This window comes from Peromyscus leucopus, chromosome 11 (assembly GCF_004664715.2).
Source record: "Peromyscus leucopus breed LL Stock chromosome 11, UCI_PerLeu_2.1, whole genome shotgun sequence".
In the NCBI taxonomy this organism is placed as follows: domain Eukaryota; kingdom Metazoa; phylum Chordata; class Mammalia; order Rodentia; family Cricetidae; genus Peromyscus; species Peromyscus leucopus.
Genome location: NC_051072.1, coordinates 50,284,450 through 50,303,355, shown reverse-complemented (window position 1 = coordinate 50,303,355; position 18,906 = coordinate 50,284,450). Strand labels below are relative to the sequence as shown.

The 18,906-nt window shown below is 48.0% G+C and overlaps 1 protein-coding gene across 1 annotated transcript; it reads left to right on the top strand.

Annotated features, from left to right (window-relative positions):
* The first annotated feature begins 12,581 nt into the window (after positions 1-12,581).
* Positions 12,582-15,272, top strand: Foxd1 (forkhead box D1). Its single transcript, XM_028871740.2, has one exon. The coding sequence runs from the start codon at positions 13,152-13,154 to the stop codon at positions 14,538-14,540; it is 1,389 nt and encodes a 462-aa protein (XP_028727573.1). The 5' UTR covers positions 12,582-13,151; the 3' UTR covers positions 14,541-15,272.
* Positions 15,273-18,906: the final 3,634 nt, after the last annotated feature.

The window sequence follows — 18,906 nt, the reverse complement described above, 5'->3', positions numbered from 1 at the left end:
CCTGCCACCATGCTTTGCACCACGAGGGTCATGGACTAACCCTCTGAAACTGTAAGCAAAATTCCAATTAAAGGCTTTCTTTTATAAGACTTGCCTTTGTCTTGGTGTCTCTTCACAGCAATGGAACAGTAACTAAGATACTCCCCAATTAAGATAGTTTTTCCCTCTCCTCCCCACTTCTTTTTTTTTTAAGAGTTTTTTTTTTTAATGTGCACTGGTTTTTTGCCATGGTATTGGGTCCTGTTGTGGGATATTGTACACTGTACACTGTGTGAAGGTTTATTGCTGTGATTGTGGTAATAAAAAGCTGAACAACCAATAGCTAGGCAGGATTTCTGGGGAGAGAAAGGAAGAGGAGGAGGAATCTAGGCATGTGGGAGAAGCTAGGAGACACAGAGAAGAAACAGGAGGTACAAGATGGAAGAGAGGTAATGCCTGAGATAGAATGTAGATTAATACAAATGGGTTGATTTAAATTATAATAGCCAATTAGGAATGAGGCTAAGCTATAGGCTAAGCTTTCATAATTACTAAGAAGTCTCTGTGTCATTATTTGGGAGCTGGCTGGCAAGACAGAGAAAGACTCATTACAGGGTCCCCTGGAGCTGGAGTTACAGACAGTTGTGAACTGCCATGTGGGGTCTCTGAAAGAACAGTCAGTGCTCTTAACCAGGCTCCCCCTCCCCACTTCTAAAGGATCACTGGTTTTGTTCATTTGGCATTTATTTTGGCATATGGACTAAGCTCATTTTTGTGCCTCATAAAAGCAGATCAACTGTCCCATGCCAGCTGTTGAATAATTTCTGCCTTTCGATCTAATCTGTGATGCCACCATGAAGTTATATACTGAGCTGCCCATCATCACAAAGCATGGCCCATTTCTAGACTGTACAGTTTGTACACAACTTTATTTTTAGATGGGGTTCCCCATAGTATCTGATAAAGGAGTTCCACACTCAGTCATTCTTTTTCAAAACTTTCGTAGTTATCCTCACAGGCTTATTGTCCACATAATCTCTGAATACAGCCTTTTAAGCTATTATGATTGTTATTATAATACTATTAAACTCATGAACATATCTAAGAAGTATTTATACCTGTTAATAGTTATTATGACGATCTAACTGATTGTCATTGTGGTTTGCAAGTGTCATTTATCTGTATTTGTTTCATACCAGCAAAGCCTAAGACACAGCATGCCAGGAAATATACTCACTTCATAGTCCTTTATTAATTGCATGTGGATACAGAGATGGTTAATATATATCTTTCACAAACAGGTCACCTTTACTCCACATCAAAACACCATTGGGAATTAGATGTAGAGAAAAGTGAGAGTAATTTTAAAGGCACAGCGTTTGGTAAGTTGTTCTATGTATGCACCCAAGAAGTTCTCATGAGTCCTAGTGATAAACATACTCCTCAGTTCCAAACTTCCCGAGTGTCCCACACAATCTAGCAGTCCATTCCCCAGCACTACCATTTCCAGGCAACTGATAACCTACTTTCATGCTAGTTTGCTTTTTCTCGAAATTTATCATGGATTTTAAAAAATAGACTACTGTCTTAGTTAATTTTCTATTGCTGTGAAGAGATACCATGACCAAGGCAACTTATAGAAGAAAGAGTTTCTGGGGACTTACAGTTTATTGGGATTAGAGTCCATCAACGTCATGGTGGGGAGCATGGCAGCAGCAGGCAGGCATGGTGCTGGAGCGGTAGCTGAGAGCTCACATCCTTAAGTTCAAATAAGAGGCAGGGAGATAATTAGGATCGTCATGGGCTTTTGAAACCTCAAAGACACTCCCCCAGAGACAAAGCTCCTCCAACAAGGCCACACCTCCTTTTCCTTCCCAAACAGTTTTACCAGCTGGACCAAGTATTCAAATATATGAGCCTGTGGGAGGCCATTATTATTCAAACCAAAATCTTTGACTCCCTGGCCCCCTTAGGCTTGTAGCCATATCATAACACAAAATATACTCGGTCCAAATTCAAAAGTCCCCATAGGCTTTCACAGTCTCAATACTGTTTCAAAGTCCAGTCTCTTCTGAGACTCAAAGCAATCTCTCAATAGTAAACCCCTGCAAAAGCAAAAATCACATTACATACTTCCAACATACGATGGTAGAGAACATACATTACCATTTTAAAAGGAAGGGGCATAGTGAGGAAATACTGGACCAAAGCAAGACTGAAACCCAGCAGGTCAAACTCCAAATTCTCTAACTCCATGCCTGGTGTCATAGGGCTTAAATGGCTCTTCCCTTCTAGCCATGCTGTCTGCAGCACACTTCCCTCTCTCTCAAGTGGGCTCTACTCCCTGTCTGCAGCTCTCCTGGGCAGATATCCCACAGCTCTGTCATCTCCAACATCTTGGGGTCTCTGATGCAATCCCTGCTCCACTCAGTGGCCGTTCCAGAGACTCCCCTGCCACACTGTTGGCCTCCATGGCTCTGGGGACCAAACATTCAAATATATGAGCCTATGGGGGCCATTCTCATTCAAACTGCCACAGTGTTCATCTTTGTCTGGCTTCTTACACTGGGCAAAATAATTCTGAGATCCATTCAGGTTGTGACATGTGTTGTAGGGCATTCCCTTTTGTTGCCAGGTAGCAGTTTCCCCAGTGTAGAAACACGCTGGAGTTTATCCATTCCTTTAAGATAGCTCTTTGTTGTTATTTTTGTTTGATGTGGGGCTTGTTTTAGTTTATTTTCCTGTTGCTGTGATGAACTATGCTGAGAGAAACAACTTCAGGGAGGAAGGGATCATTTTGGTTCACAGTCCAAGTGTAGAGTCTGGTATGATGGACGAATCAAGGCACAGGAGCTGCAAGCATCTGGCCACACCACCCCACAGTCAGGAGAAGAGAGTGATGAAGGCATGCCACTGATCTGCTCGCTTTCTGTGTCCTACACAGTTCAGGATCCCCTGTCTAGGGAATGGTGCCACCCACAGTTGTCGGAGTCCCACCTCACTTAGGTTATCAAGGTAATCCCCACTGAGATGCCCAAATGCCTATCTCCCCCAAGTGATTCTAACTTCTGTTCAGTTGAACTAACACTAAATACACCATCACAGGGCTGGTAATGATAAAGTCAGGGAGGGCATTCAGACACACATTTTTGAATATGCTTATATTTCTTTCTCTTAGGTAAATAGCCAAGAGAAGAAGGATTGGATTACACAGTATCTAATTAACATGTTTTTAATTGCCAAAATTATTGTTAAAGTGATTATATCATTTTACTCTTCCATCATGTCTTAAGGTGTCTATTGCTGCAAAGAGACACCATGACCATGACAACTCTTATAAAGGAAAACATTTAATTGAGGCTGGCTTACAGTTTCAGAGGTTCAGTCTGTTATCTTTATGGCAGTGTGCAGGCAGACATGGTGCTGGAAAAGGAGCTGAGAGTTCTACATCTTGATCTGCTAGGCACAGGATGTGAACTGTCACACTGGGTGTAGCTTGAGCATATATGAGACCTCAAAGCCCACCCCCACAGTGACATACTTCCTCCAAAAAGGCCACACCCACTCCAACAAGGCCACGCCTCCTAATAGTACCACTCTCTATAGGCCAAGCATTCAAACGCATGAGTCCTTGGGGGCCATACCTATTTAAACACCACACATCAATAGATATTAAGGTAATTTCATGGTTCAGCTGTGAACAAACAGCACTAGAATCATTAGATAGTCATATGCAAAAAAGACCAAAAAAAAAAAAAGCTTCAATGAATACTGCATGCCACTTAAAAGATATTGCTGACCTAAATGTGGAGTCTAAGATAATCAAACTCATAGGAGATTTTACTTTGAAATGCTGGGGTTAGCTGGGTATAGGGGCACATACCTTTAACCCCAGCACTTGGGAGGCAGAGGCAGGTGGATCTCTGTGAGCTGGAGGCCAGCCTGGGCTACAGAGTGAGCTCCAGGGCAGCCAGAGCTATACAGTGAGACCTTGTCTCAAAAAACCTGCCACTACTACTATTACTGCTACTCAACAATAATAAATACATAAAATAAAATGCTGCTGCTGACTAAGAATTCACTGAGGATATAGCCCTGAGGCTAGGTCTTCTAAGAGAGAGAACTGGAAGGATTTGGAAGCAAAATGGATGTTTATGGAATGAGAGAACAAGAATGGCGACCTGATGTCTTCACCCATTCTTAAGAGCAAGCAGAGAAGCATAGATATGATGAGGTGATAGAGAGAGCCATGAGTTAAGCGGTCAGAACACTCGAAGTGTCGGCATGTGGTCCAGGCAGACGCCATGACCCTGCAATGTGTAGGGTTATTTTTTAACAACAGGTAATTCACTGTCAGGTCATAGAATGCCTGCAGGTGGATTGTCTCATCAAGATGCAGGACACAGAATGAATAAAAGTTGAAGACAGTTTGGGAGAAACATCAAAATTTACGGATTGATAAAAGAAGTAGAGGTAAGAAGGTAAGATATGTTGGTGCTCCTGCTTATATCTAGCACATCAGGACGTCTCACGAACTTCTTCAGATTACATCCAGAATTTAATCATTTCTCAACTAGGAAAGCTGCTAGGGCAGTGGTTCTCAACCCTCATAACGCTGAGACCCTTTCATACAGTTCCTCATGGTGTGGTGACCCCCAACCATAAAATTATTTCGTTGCTACTTCAGAACTGTAATTTTGCTACTGTTATGAATTGTAATGTAAATATCCGACACGCAGGACGTCTGATACGAGGGCTCGTGACCCACAGGTTGAGAACCACCGCTGTGGGTTCAGGTCCCCGACGTAAGCCACCACCAGGCCTCACCATCACTGCTGTCATCGTTCAGGCCTTCCCTCTCTCCCACTGACCAATATGAACAGATTTAACAGAGCAGCCAGGAGGATCCTTTCCATGATTTAGGGATTGAAACTCAGTGAGGTTCGGTCCCTATGTCCCTCAGAGTGAAATTTAAAGCCTTAGAGAACCTCTAAGACCTCACACCATCCTCTCATCCCACGGCCCTTAGTCCTCAGCTTCCACAGTCCTGTAAAATCCTGCCCCTGCCCCTACTCTTGCCCACCATACTATGGCTTGCTGCCCTTTGGGGATATGACAGGCATGCACCTACCTTGAGGCCTAATTCCTCCTTCTGCCTGGATTTCTCCTTCCCTGATATACATCATGAATTCAGTCTTTGCTTTTAAAAGCTGGAGCGCGACTTCTCTTTCCTCCACCCCTTGTACTTTTACTCCATCACAATTATTATCTTTAACAGAGTATATCATTCATTCATTCATTCATTCATGTGTCACATTTATTTTTTTCTGGTGTCCTGAGAAGACTCCTTCTTTCTTTTCCGATGTATCTCCAGTGTCCAGAACCTGCCTCAGGGTGCACAGTTTATCTGTCGAGTGAATGGGAAGACCTTCCCTCTAGCAAAGGTCAAGTCATTTAACTCTGCATCGTGTTACTAGCTCCAGATCCGTTTCTCAAAAGACCAAACTCAATTTTGAAACTGTGGCTTTGTATTGGTTCCTCTCTGGAAGGGTCACAACATACACGGACAAACCCACCAGCTCCAAAGACTGCAGTCTCTGCTGCTTTCTCCATTTATTTCGATTTCTCAGCTTTTCCTGGCCAGGCCTTTCCATGGAACACTGAGGAGCACAACAGTGTGGCACAGTTCTTAGCGTGACACCTGGGGATAGTTTCTATTCTGTTTACCCTTTTCACTTTATTTTTCCCCCGTCCCACTCTGCTCTGTTCTTGAACTTTCAATATTGGTCAAACCCACTAAATTAATTTCATGAGCTGGAATTTTGTCTCCGACTGTTGTTTTGGGGGAGAGTCTTTCAAACTACCTTCAAACTCAATCCACGTGTTATGCTACTCATCCCATTGTTTCCAAATTTTTGCTCCTTAAAAAAAAAATCAGTGCAATTAACCTTCAAACATCCAGATGCTAATCATTCTGATAATTTGTGACAAAATTCTAGAATAACTGGGTCAAAGGAACTGGATGCTGAGATCCAAGCCCTGCATTGCCAAGTTGTTTCCTAAAAGGTTTGCACCCCTGTCTACCTGCACAGGAAGTTGAAGTCCCCCACCACACTCATCTTCCTGTGTAAAGTTCTACTTCCTAGAGTTTCCTTTTCCCCCTATTTTTCACAACTCTAGTATTTACATGGAGTTCTCTGTAAACTTTGGGTCCAGGTCTTTTTCCAGCTCTTTCCTGCTCTGAGAGAGATCCCGCTGAGGTGCTCGGTACACTTCTAGTGGAGGACATTGAGATTCCTTTCTGAGGCGGGTTCACGTTTGTACTTGACTGCAACCAACCTCCAGCTTTGTGAGGGAGCGTAGTGTCAATCGAAGTGCTGTCTGGAGGGTGGACGTAGAGGTTATCGCGAGGCTGAAAGATGCTAAATACGTCCTATTCCTTCATCTATCACCGATCTATTATCTAATTTCATGAAGGCTTTATTATGACCTCATAAGCATCCTTTTCATTTTCAGTATGTCTTGCAGACAAACGAAACCCCTAAATCACTTTAAAAAGCCTTGTCCTTCCCAAGGAGAGAGATTCCTCTTCACAGCCTCTGGGTGAACTATACATGGAAAATAAATAAATCCACTCTTTCTAGACATAGAACAGGCCAAGTTTTCTAAATCCAGAAATATAAAGTCTGAAATGCTCCAACATCTGAACCACATTGGACCACTCGCTTGCCGCAGCAGATGGAAAATTCCACACCTGACCTCTTGCGGCAGGTCACAGTCAAAACACAAGCAAACTAAGAAGACTGTGTAAGGCCACCTTCCAGCTGCAGAGGTGCATGGGGAACACAGACAGATTTTTGTGTTTAAACTTGGCTCCGAGCCTCAAGATACTTGAGGCATATGCAAATATTCTAAAATGTGAAAAAAAATAGAAATATGAAAAACTCCTGGTCCCAAGGATTATAGAAAAGAGTTACTCAGCCTGTCACCTAAAGAAAAAAATATTTGTTATTATGGGCGCACACACATGTTCAGGTGCCCTGAGGTCAGAGGACAACTAACTACACGGAGTCAACCTGTAATCTCATTTCTCAATTCCTTTTTATGTGAGAACTAAACATACTCAGTCTGCTTGCAGGAAACTGACATATTGAAGAATGTGATGAGATGCCACATGATAACGGAGCTCTAGTTATGTTTTCTGGAAAGGTTTGTCTTAAAGGCAGCCCTCGGGCTTTGCAACTAACTACACTCGTGATGAAAATAACATGTGATCGCCAGAATGATGGGCCAGTGGGTAAAGGCACCTGCACCATGCCAGGAGACCTGAATTCATTCCCCAGGACTGACAGACCCCCTGAAAGCTAACCCCTGACCTTCACATGCATGCCATTGCATGATCATGCCCCCACAGGTATGTGTGTGACCGCACACAAAATAAACAAAAATGTAGTAAAACTATTTTTTTTTAAAATAATAAATAGCACCTGAACTTCTGACTTGGGGGCACAAATTGCAAACGAGTGTCGCCTTGAAGCACCAAGCATGCCTGTGTGGTGTGTTCAGGAGGGGGCTAGTCTGACTTCACTGTGGTAGTGAAAATTCCTGACTCAGTGTAAATAATTTCACTGTTATAAAACACAGATTTAGACCTTTGCTGACATCCTGAATTCTTGAGGATTTCTGAGTCCGGCTCATGCTTGTTTAAAAAGCTCTTATGCAAGCAAGATCCACTCGGTGAGGCCTGGAGGCCACTGAGACCTAGTCTCTGCAAAGAAACCTCACCCTACCTCCAGCACACCCGAAAGGCCCTCCCTTAGAAACCGGCTTAGTGCATTGTGTCCATGGAATTTTCCAGGTTGAAAGGCACCTATTTACGGGTGATACTGACCACTTCACCAGCGGAACTTGGCCTTGCCTTGAACATATTTTCAGATCCTATGCAACCCTGAAGAAGCAGTTGGGGATGGGTCTGGCATCCCCCTCACTTCCTGTCTGAGAGGGAGCAGCTCCCAGAGACCATTTGCTCAGCCGTCACAGGGAGGTCGCCATGGGTTGGAATTCACTTAGTGTTAAGTATGCTGTTATGCCATAGACAGTAGACAGTGAGGGAGAGGCCACAGATGACCAGGAGAAAAAGTTAAAGTCATCCGGTCCCCTGAGCAATAGAGCAGGCATGAAGGTGTGAAATGGGATGTCGTGGGTATGTTCTCGGATTTGCTGGGAAAGAATCCGGAGGGATTATAAACATATCGTTTACTGAAGATGATTTGAAGAGTCTGAGCCTCCAGGTCTCAAAACTGTTAGTAAGTTAAGCTTTCAAATCCACAAAGGTGAGTGTTCCCAAGTATATAAAGCAGAAGCCAGCAGTGGGCACTGTTAGCACAGTGGGGTTCCTTTGAGAATTTCAGGAGTGAAAAGGATGTGGGGGAAATGCATAGGTCACAAAGTTTACTGGATGACTGCGACATGCAGAGTGAAGGTTAGAGACATGGACAGAAAAGGGGGAAACGATTCTAATATCCATCACCAGATGAACGAATAAACAGGATATGTGGTATATGTGCACAGTGGGTTATCGACAGCCTTAAAACAATCCTGGTCTATGCTACCACATCTCACATGGATGAACCTCGAGGACACTAGGCTGAATGGAATAAGTCAGACACAGATTGTGTACCATTTCACAATATATATATCTGGAGTATCCCCGTTCACACAGAAAGTGGAACAGTGGTTGTCAAGGGCTGGTCTCTCTCTCTCTCTCTCTCTCTCTCTCTCTCTCTCTCTCTCTCTCTGTGTGTGTGTGTGTGTGTGTGTGTGTGTGTATAGGGGTAACGGAGAGTTATTTTTTCATGGGTACAGATTTCAGTTTGCGGTGATGAAAACATTCTGGAAATGGTTTGGGGGCGATGGTTGCTTAGCAACACAAACTCTAATGCCTCTTTGAACAGTACTTTGAAAACAGGACAGTAAACTCTTCATGTCTTTTATCCCTCCCGAAGACCACAACAAGCAAATAACAAATGAGAGAGCCCAAGGTTTGACTTCTGACATGGAGGAATGAAGACCATGCAGCCACAGGAAGGGAACCGGAGCGCCCTGGAAGAGACTCAGGTGCCCCTCCATCATGTTTGGCTGAGGGAAAGAGAAAGCCTTCACTTTGCAGATAGGAGCTTCCTATTACTTGGCTACCCATAAGGCGCCAAACAGTATCTTTGTTGTTGTTTTGAGGCAGGGTTTCTCTGTGCAGACCTGTTTGTCCTGGTACTCACTCTGTAGACCATTGAGCAGGCCTCAAACTCACAAAGACTCGCCTGACTCCACCTCCCTAGTGCTGGGATTAAAGGCCACCATCAGGACTCTGGAGTACACAAGCACTCTCTTAAGGCAGGACTGCAGAATGATTCTTTGGAGGAGGGGCACTGCCCTAGGCGTCCCCAGAGTTTAAGAAATGAGCACATTCTGGTTCACAGACAAATCAAGGAGTCTTAGGGTTTCTGTTGCTGTGATAAAACACCAGACAAGGCCAGAAGCAGCTTGGGAGGGAGAGGGTTTATTTCAGCTTAAAGTTCCACACCCCTGACTCTCCTTGAAGGAAGTCAGGGTGGGAACTTGAGGCAGGAAACTGGGGCAGGAACTGAAAAGCAGAGGCCATGGAGGAGTGCTGCTTACTGGCTTGCTCCTCCTGGCTTGCTTAGACTGATTGCTTATGGATGCCAGGACCACAGGTCCAAGGATCCACCCACAGAGAGCTGGGCCCTCCCACACCAGTCACTGAGGAAAACACAGCACAGGCTGTGTCCACAGGCCCATCAGGTAGGGAATGTTTTCTCAATTGAGGTTCCTTCTTCCAAAATGACTCTAGCTTGAGTCAAGTTGAATAAAACTAACCAGCACATATCGATTCTTGCCTTCTGAGTTGACAGAGCCTGGTTTCTCTTCAAAGAACGTCTAGGTCTGTGGCAAAGACAGAGTTGTGGCAGGGCCTCCTTCCCAATGTGGTACCAAATCCTGTGATCTCAGCTCTGAGGATCAGGCCACTGACCCAAACAGCCTGTGGGGGATAAAACCGATAAACCCAAAGCCCAAGCAAACAGCTGTGTCCTGGCGCAGTCCCTGCCCCTCAGAGGATGGGGTGAGAGAGATTCGTCGACCTGAGGCCTCACTCACCCCACACTTTCTGTTCTGCCTGTTTGAAGCTAGGTAGCTTCAAACAGTGCCCAGGCCAACCCGAGGGGCAGCAGGACTCCACACCGCCACCAGGGGGCAGCTCTGCCGCGCTCCCACGTAGCAAGGACAAGAGCTAGCCACTTTCTTGACCTGGAGAAGGGAGGAATCTCACTTGAAACTGAGTGGCTGTTCTGCCCACCTCTGGTAAAGACTTCTGCCCTCCAGTACTAGCTTGGGGGTGGGAGGTGGGATGGGATGGAAAATTTTCCAGTCCTGGAAAAAGCCAGGGCTCCAGGAGACCCAGAGCTGGGGACCAGGGAGGAAAGAGGATGCACAAGGCTAGAATTGGGTTTCCATACGGGGGAATCTCAGGACGGAACAGCTAAGGGGCGCGGGGCAATAGGTACCTTAACTAAAGCAAACAAAACAGGCGGAGTGCTCAAAAGTGGGGCTTTAGTGACGCTTACCCAAATCTCTGTTCCGGTCCTACGGCGATCCCAGTGGGTTGTGGCGCTCTGATCTCTGGCAAATCTCCACATTTCCCCGAATGGAAATGCCACATTTTTCAAACACGTCCAGGGAAGAACCCGTTGACTAAACCTCTGGGGACAAACGGAACGCGAACTCTCATTTCCCGGACCCTGTAGGACAGACAAGTTGAAGGCGATGCAAATCTTGAGCAGAAACACGGCTGTAATTTAATCCTCTAACGTTACTAATACCTTGCGAAGAAATCTTCCTGTAGTTCATCTTCAAATAATACGTTGCCACGCAGCAACACCCAGCGCTGCTGCGAAAACCGTGGTGTTTATTTAGATAACGGTCGAGTACTCACAAATCTTAAACGTTCGATGTAAAAAGTGGACATCTTGGTAAGGACGCTTGTCTGCACCAACAAGGCACTTGCTGCCTGATTAACAGTGTTGATTAATGTTGGCGCAGGTTAATCGGAGCCCATTACAATAATTAGATGGTCCAGCCATACATCAAACGAGAGGCAATGAAAAATAGCGCGTTTGGACCGTGAGGCATTCTCGTAGATCTTTCAAAGATCTCAAATAGACTTTACGGGCCATTTATAAGTGGAACCGGTGGTTCGCCATTGGAGAGAACCCGATGGGGCAAGAGTTTATTTGTAAGACTCTGTGATGAATACCAGTTGGAACAAGTCGTTTCAGGAAGTAAAAAAGTACTTGGTTGATAAAATGACGTACACAAGAGTATCTGAGATTGTTCCTCGAAAAGCCATTGAATTTTTACTCGGTTCTTGGCAAATGGCCATTTTAATCAGAAAGTTAAACTTCTAAGGCCAAGTTCCCTCTTTGACATAAAAGCATCTCAGGAAATGCAAGCAGCCAGAAAGCCAGGCTGTGAGAAGGAATTCGAGTGACACAATCATTCGGAGTTCCCACCAGCCCAAACAATTAATTTAGCTGGTGATAAACACAGGTGTCCTTAAAACAGAATCATATTTGAATTATTCCCACTTGCTTGCCACCTGGAAGAAAAAAAAAACGAATCGAGTGGAGCTGGATTCCATATTTATAAATAAATTCGTTTCTTTTCTCAAAGAGGGTCAGAAATATTTAATGTGTTTTCTAAGAAGTTTAAAAAGTTGATCTCAAAGGAACACCTTTTTCCCCTTTCTTTCCCAGCACCAGTCCGGCCTGAGCGGCACCGTAGGTGTGTTATAATTGCAGCGTTTAGAGAGTTCTGAGAAATGCTCGCCAGAACCTACCTTTCATTGAAAAACACAGCGCTCCTTTTTCTAACATGGTAACAGTTTTTTTTTTTTTAGTTGCTCCTAGGTGTGTGTGTTTGAGTTTTCACTGAAAATTTCTATCTCTTTCCCTCATTCAACCATTGCTTGCTCCATTCCCATGGAATTTGTGCGACCCTCTCTCATTAGAGTGGCTTAGTTTGGCTGTCAAGTCTCTAGGGCATTCAATTGCAGATAAACGACTAAAACGCCAGCCTAACCGCATTTTTATTAACAGATGGCGGAAAACAAACGTCTTTGGAGAAGAACCGAAGGGAAAGGGTTAAAGGGTCAATAAACAATTATTACCGTGCTTAAAATGGGGGGGAGATTTCTCATCAGATTCCACAGGCAGAGGCTGGCCCAATCCAGGGGAGCTGGGACGCCCCACCAGGCTCCCCCCCCCCCCCCGCTCAGTATTGCAGGGACCACCTCACACACAGAGTAGTTGTCCCCCAGCGGGACGGATCCCATAGGCCACCGAGTGGTCCCAGCGAAGTGTCCTCGGAGCGCTTCTGATGTTAGGGCTGAGGGCTAAATCCGGAGAAGCAGACTGGGGGCTCGAACTCGTGCAGCCTCCAGGTCCGGATGGCCGCAGGCTAGGGCGTGATACAGGATATCCGAGACCTTGGCCAAAAAAAAAAAAAAAAAAAAAAAAAAAAAGCGGGGTTCGGTGTCCAACTCTCGCTGCCGCCCCTCCTGCGGGTGAACTTTCTCCTCCCGCACGCCGATTCTCTCGCCTTTCTTTCCCTTTTCCCCGGGCCGCGCTCTGACGTGCAACACCATGTGACAGGCCCCCTTCTGCTATAAGCCCAGGCAAGGTCCGCCCTCTTCTGGACTCAGCCCTGGCCTCGCCGAGCTCGGTTCCCAGATTCTCACACGCCCCTCGCCCTCCTGGGCGCCCGGCACCGACTGGCCCTCGGGGGTCCCGCCACCCCCTCCCCGGCTGACCCGGCCAGAGGCACCGCCGAGGAGGAGAAGGTCAAGTCAGGCTCGCCCAGCCCCGCGCACGCACTCGGAGCCCCCGGGAGGGAGCGCAGACCCCGCGCGCGCAGCAGCCGGAGTCGCCAAGTCGAGGCGCGCGGGGCTCCGCCGCCGCGGTTCCGGCACCTCCTGCAGCGGCGCGTCCCAGCGTGGCGTCCCCGCTCCTAGCCCGCCGCCCCGGGGCCGGCCTGGGGAGCCGAGCGAGCCGGGAGCCCGGCGCCCCTATGCGCCGCCGCGCCGCCGCGCCGCCCCAGCTATGACCCTGAGCACGGAGATGTCCGATGCCTCCGGCCTCGCCGAGGAGACAGACATCGACGTGGTGGGGGAGGGCGAGGACGACGACGAGGAGGAGGACGATGATGACGAGGGCGGCGGCGGCGGCGGCGGTGGCGGCGGAGGCGGAGGCGGGCCCCGGTTGCCCGGCTCGGCCCAGCGGCGGCGGCGCTCTTACGCCGGGGAGGACGAGCTGGAGGACCTGGAGGAGGAGGAGGACGACGACGACCTGCTGCTGACCTCGCGGCCCGCCGCGTCCCCCGCGCCTCCGGGTCCTGCGCCCCCATCGGGGACCGGCCCGGGAGGCTGCAGCGGCCCGGGAACGGGAGGCAGCTCGGGGGGCGGCGCGGGAGGCGGCGGCGGTGCCAAGAACCCCCTGGTGAAGCCGCCCTACTCGTACATCGCGCTCATCACCATGGCCATCCTGCAGAGCCCCAAGAAGCGCCTGACGCTCAGCGAGATCTGCGAGTTCATCAGCGGCCGGTTCCCTTACTACCGGGAGAAGTTCCCCGCCTGGCAGAACAGCATCCGCCACAACCTGTCGCTCAACGACTGCTTCGTCAAGATCCCGCGCGAGCCGGGCAACCCGGGCAAGGGCAACTACTGGACGCTCGACCCGGAGTCCGCAGACATGTTCGACAACGGCAGCTTCCTGCGGCGCCGCAAGCGCTTCAAGCGCCAGCCGCTGCTCGCCCCCCACGCCGCGGCCGAGGCGCTGCTGCTGCGTGGCGCGGGGCCGGCGGGGGGCGCGGGAGACCCGGGCGCCGCGCTCTTCCCGCCGCCGCCGCCGCCGCCGCCGGCCGCCTGCGGCTACGGAGCCTACGGCTGCGCCTACGGCCTGCAGCTGCCGCCCTGCGCGCCGCCCTCCGCGCTCTTCGCCGCCGCCGCCGCGGCCGCTGCCGCCGCCGCCTTCCACCCGCACTCGCCGCCGCCGCCCCCGCCGCCCCCGCCGCCCGGGGCGGCCGCCGAGCTGGCGCGGACCGCCTTCGGCTACCGGCCGCACGCGCTGGGCGCCGCCCTGCCCGGCCCGTTGCAGGCGGCTGCCGTCAAGGCGGGAGGCCCCGGCGGCGCCGTGGCGCTGGCACGCTCGCCTTTCTCCATCGAGAGCCTCATCGGGCGCAGCCGGGGCCCCGCGGCCGCCGGGGTGCAAGCCTCGGCCGGGGCCGCCAGCGGGACCGCACCGGGACCGGGGGGCGGAGGCTGCGCGGCGCAGGCGGCTGCGAGCCCGGCTGCCGCGCTCACCCGCTCGCTCGTGGTCGCCGCTGCGGCCGCCGCCTCGTCCGTGTCGTCGTCGGCCGCGCTGGGGACTCTGCACCAGGGGGCTGCGCTGTCCAGTGTGGAGAACTTTACGGCTAGGATTTCCAATTGTTAGAAACGCCGCCGTGAGCGCGCGTGAGAAAGCGAAGGTAGGACTCCCGGCTCCTTTCGGCGGAGGGGTGGTTGGTTTTGTTCGCCCCTCCGGGCCCTCGGCGACCTCGCGCCCCTAGTTTCGGCGCTTCGGATTCTTGGACCTGACTGTGTTTGGGGCGACAGCTGGGGCGCCGCGCAGTTTGGCTCAGCGGGTCCCTCTATTTATGCAAAAATCGCCCAATGCTGCAATCCTGACTTGGGGTGGGAAGGAAGAGGGTGTTAGGGGGAGTCGCCCCGTTTTGGCACTAGAGGCTTCTTTGACTTTTGACAAATTGAGAAAAAACCAACCAAAAGCATCAAAACTAAGCCTTTTTGAGGTATAGAGATTCTCAGGTCCAGGCGTTAAAACAAAACAAACAAATCAATAATGTTTATATGAAGCTCATACAAAACTAGTAAAGGTCTCCAAGAAATGCCTTTATTTGCTCACACTTGTTTGGTGTACTTTTTCATGGAAAGGAAAAAAAAAAGATTAACATGTTTACACAAGCAACAAGTCAAAATCTATCATTTCTTATTTTAACCTGTGTTTTGTATCATAATGGATATGCGGAATTTTTATTTTGTACTTACAGCGTATTCTTTACAAGGAGTATTGTAAATTTTACTGGCAATTATTATTGTACTATTCTAATGTAAGATTTTTACACTTTTTTTTTCAGAAATAAAATGCTTAATTTTCAAAGAAAAGCCAACTAAGTCATTGGCTGAATTGTCCGTCTTAGTTTTTTTTTTTTTTTTTCTGTTAAGGAAAAAAAATGTCTTATAGATAAGTCCAAACTCAGTACAGAATCTACTTAAATATTACTTTCAAAGAAAGCCTAACATAACCACGATAGCACGATGCCATAGTTTTTTATTTAAACTTTCCAAGTCAGAACCATGGAAGATCGGAATTTATGTTTCAGTGACTGCAAATGAAAGCAGGTCCTTTGCTAGATATTTCCAAGTCTAAGCCGTGCCCATCTTAAAGATCAACAAGACATTTTGAACGCTGAAGTTTTAGTCACCCTAAGATAATTTAATAGGAGTGTTTGCTTTGATTGGTGAAATTCCCGAGTTAATTCCTGCTCACTTTTCAGCACAATGTTGAAAAGAAAAAAAAAGCTCAAACAGTAATGAAAGTAACACAGCAGAGGCAGTTTCTAGTTTAAAAATTTAACGGCAAAAAGAGATGCACAGATTATCTCTTTAAAGTGTTTAAAAGTCCCAGATAAGCAAATATTTGCACTTATAACATGAATTGTATGTTAATGTTCTAGCACTTAAGATAAAAGTGAGTCCAGGAATCGCACAAATGAGTTCTGAGCGCAAAGGCAAACTTACTGAAATTTTAGGTTAAATGAATAGCCTAAGAGTAAGAAATTTGTCATCTATACTAGAGTATATGGTTCAAAGATTTAAAGATAGAGCATGTTGGGTGTTTATTGAACTAAATAAGCAATTTGGGTGATTTGGGGTATCCCTTTTCAAATTTTAAGTCTTTCATTGTTGATTACATTCAATATCTAGTTTCTGAAAGAAGCCAAGTCTTGATGAGTACACATGGTACTGTGAGCTCTGGTTGTAGCCGATTTATCCGTAACACATAATTTGAATGCTTCGGGTCAGCAGGTTTTCAGTGGACATTGAATCTGTTTATTCAGTTTCTTTAAAATGTGGCTAAGTGTCCACACTATGGTATCTGAAGACCTACAGATTTAACCTATCCAATTCGTGACATGTGCATTATAGGCCAGTACTGCGCCCAGCTGGTCACTCTAATGGCTTGTCCCTTCCTCCACACATCTGAGGAAGGAAAAGACTTAAAAAAAAATCTCAAGATGAAAGTTATGTTTTGTTTTTTCCCCCTAAGAGATTATGTGGGGAAAAGTAAAGAAGTTAGTGTAAAAACACTCACACCGAACCGTAACACCAAATCTATAGCAAATTGTAAATGAAGATCTTATATGCAAAGACTTCTTGTACTCTAGTGTAGCTTTAAAAGAGAGCAGACCTCGGACCCCAGACCTTCTGCATCCCAAGAGCCCCTTTACAGAGGCATTCACAGGCGGGACCCAAAGGCATAGATACAGCGGCTTGCTTGCCTGTAGACTTGAGGAACGCACAGAACGGACTTTTAGATTTGAAAGTTATTGCAAAGAGAGCCAAAAGCAAAACAGTGTGATTTTTTTTCCCCTTTTGAGAATGAGTGCGTAGGTGCCCCGAAAGCAGGGTACCACAGCTATGTCTTTCCTTCAGATTACGTATCTTTAAAAAGTACCAAGAGGAGCTCTGCCTCCCAGGCCGTCAGTGCACAAGGCTTGGAGCGACCCTGTCCTGGCCCTCAGGTCCTTGGCTGGGCTGGGCTCCCCGGTCACTTTCTAGGGCAGCAGACTGCAAACCCGCTTTTGATCTTGCCGGGTGCAGTGAGGGCCTCCTGCTTGTCCATTGCATCCCACCAGGTTCAGTCTCCTATCTGAGATCTGGGGGTGTGTAGTAGGTTTTACTTACTCAGCAGACCTGTGGGGGAGATAGTAAGAGGCCTTAAGGTATAGGCTCAGATTGGTGCGGGGCAGAGGCTGGGTATAGGCCCAGGACTGGACCACGGGCCTTGGACGGGTGAGCCAGGAGTGTGGGGCGCCAGGCTGTGCTGGCAAGCAGGTGCTGGAACAAAGGAAGCCGGGCTACCCAGGCCTTTGATGGGCAAGGATGTCTCCTCCTGGGGTTCCTCATTCGCATGCAAATCCAGCGCTGGTCCCCTTTTCTTTGAAGGCAAACAGAAGGATGTTTGTGTGTTTGTAGGCTAGAAGGCTTCTCGAACAAGCCTTCCTCAATAGGCTGGGTCTCGAAAAATAAACCGGTTGGACAAACATTGGCCACCAGCTCTCCTCCTCCCGACTACAAAGTGTGGATTTGCTACAACTCATTAACCCGACGCCTTTCTCTCCTTCCCCTTGTTTCTTTACTCCTCCAACGCCCCCGTAGAGCCGGGAGACAAATGACCGAAGCCCAGTCGGGAGGGAATTGCAGTTAATGGGGAGAGGGATATATTGGGGCTAATGGTTCAGGCCGCTCCCGAGGCAGGACCACACAAAAAGGAGCCTCTTCATTCAGGGCTCTGTTGTGCTGCGGGGATTTAATCTGCAGCGAGATTTAGCCAAATGTTATCTATTGCGGGGGTAATGAAGCCCTTATGGGCGGAATTGCTCCTTGTACCACACATGGTGTCACGACCTCGGGCTGCTTCTTGCTTGATTTCTTTCTCTGCCGGGTAATTATTTTTATTTCTTTAAAATAAAAAGCGAGTGCTTCTGCTCGACAACGGGTTTCCTCTCCATTCCCACCCCCACGCATTTAAGAGGCACTTCCTTTCCTATTAAAAAGAAAAAGAAAAAGAAGAAAGAAGAAAGAAAGAAAGAAAGGAAGAAAGAAAGGAACAAGTAACCGAGGAAGTGAAGGGGAGCTTTCCCAATCTTTTACTTACTGAAGCATCTTTATTCGCACCCATCTATGCTTCTCCGGTCCCATACCCAGCAGCCCTCTTGTGCCAAAACTTCCTGCAGACAGAACTGGAATTCTGGGTACACGTATCCTCCAAGCTCTTAGAGTGAGCACATCTCTCAGGAAAAGGCTTCTGTCCCTCCAAGATTTTCTTTTTCACAAACCCACATGTCTTCCTGTAGCCTGCTGGCTGCGGGAAGTGCTCATCCTGATGGAAGGTGATTATTTTGATGGGATACCAGCCCCTGCCATTTATTAGAGGCTGCCCGAGGCCACCGTTTGAGGCTTGTGCCTGCTTTGTTTTTCTGTCTCTGACCCTGATGACTCTGCTTTCTTTGCGTGAGGGAGGACCAAGCTTGGACCCGCTAACGGTGTTTTTACAACACCCGGCTGCTGATGGGTAAGGATCTGACCCTACTGCCCACAGCTAAGAATCAAGGACTCCAGCTTATGATATTTAAATTCTCTGCTAGCCACAAGTTCTGTTCACCCCTGCTTTTACTACGGATGGAGCAAAGTCATGTGTGTGTGTGGGGGTGACTAAGAGGGTGTTATCACTGTCAAACACAACCCAAGTTAGAAATCTTCCCAGGGACAGTTCTGGTCTCATCAGGCTTCTTCAGGGGGCTTCAGTGTGCATTTAATCGGAATACCAAGATTCCCCCCCATCCTCATACACACCCCTTAGAACTGAACCAGACAGAGACAGACTTAGGGAACAGCACCGTCCTCACTCACATCTCTGCCGGGTGCAGCTGAGGCATGCATACACACAGGCATGCACGCTCATAGCCCATCAGCTGCCACTTGCCGCTTTCCCACCATGGTTTTGTAATTAGGCATAT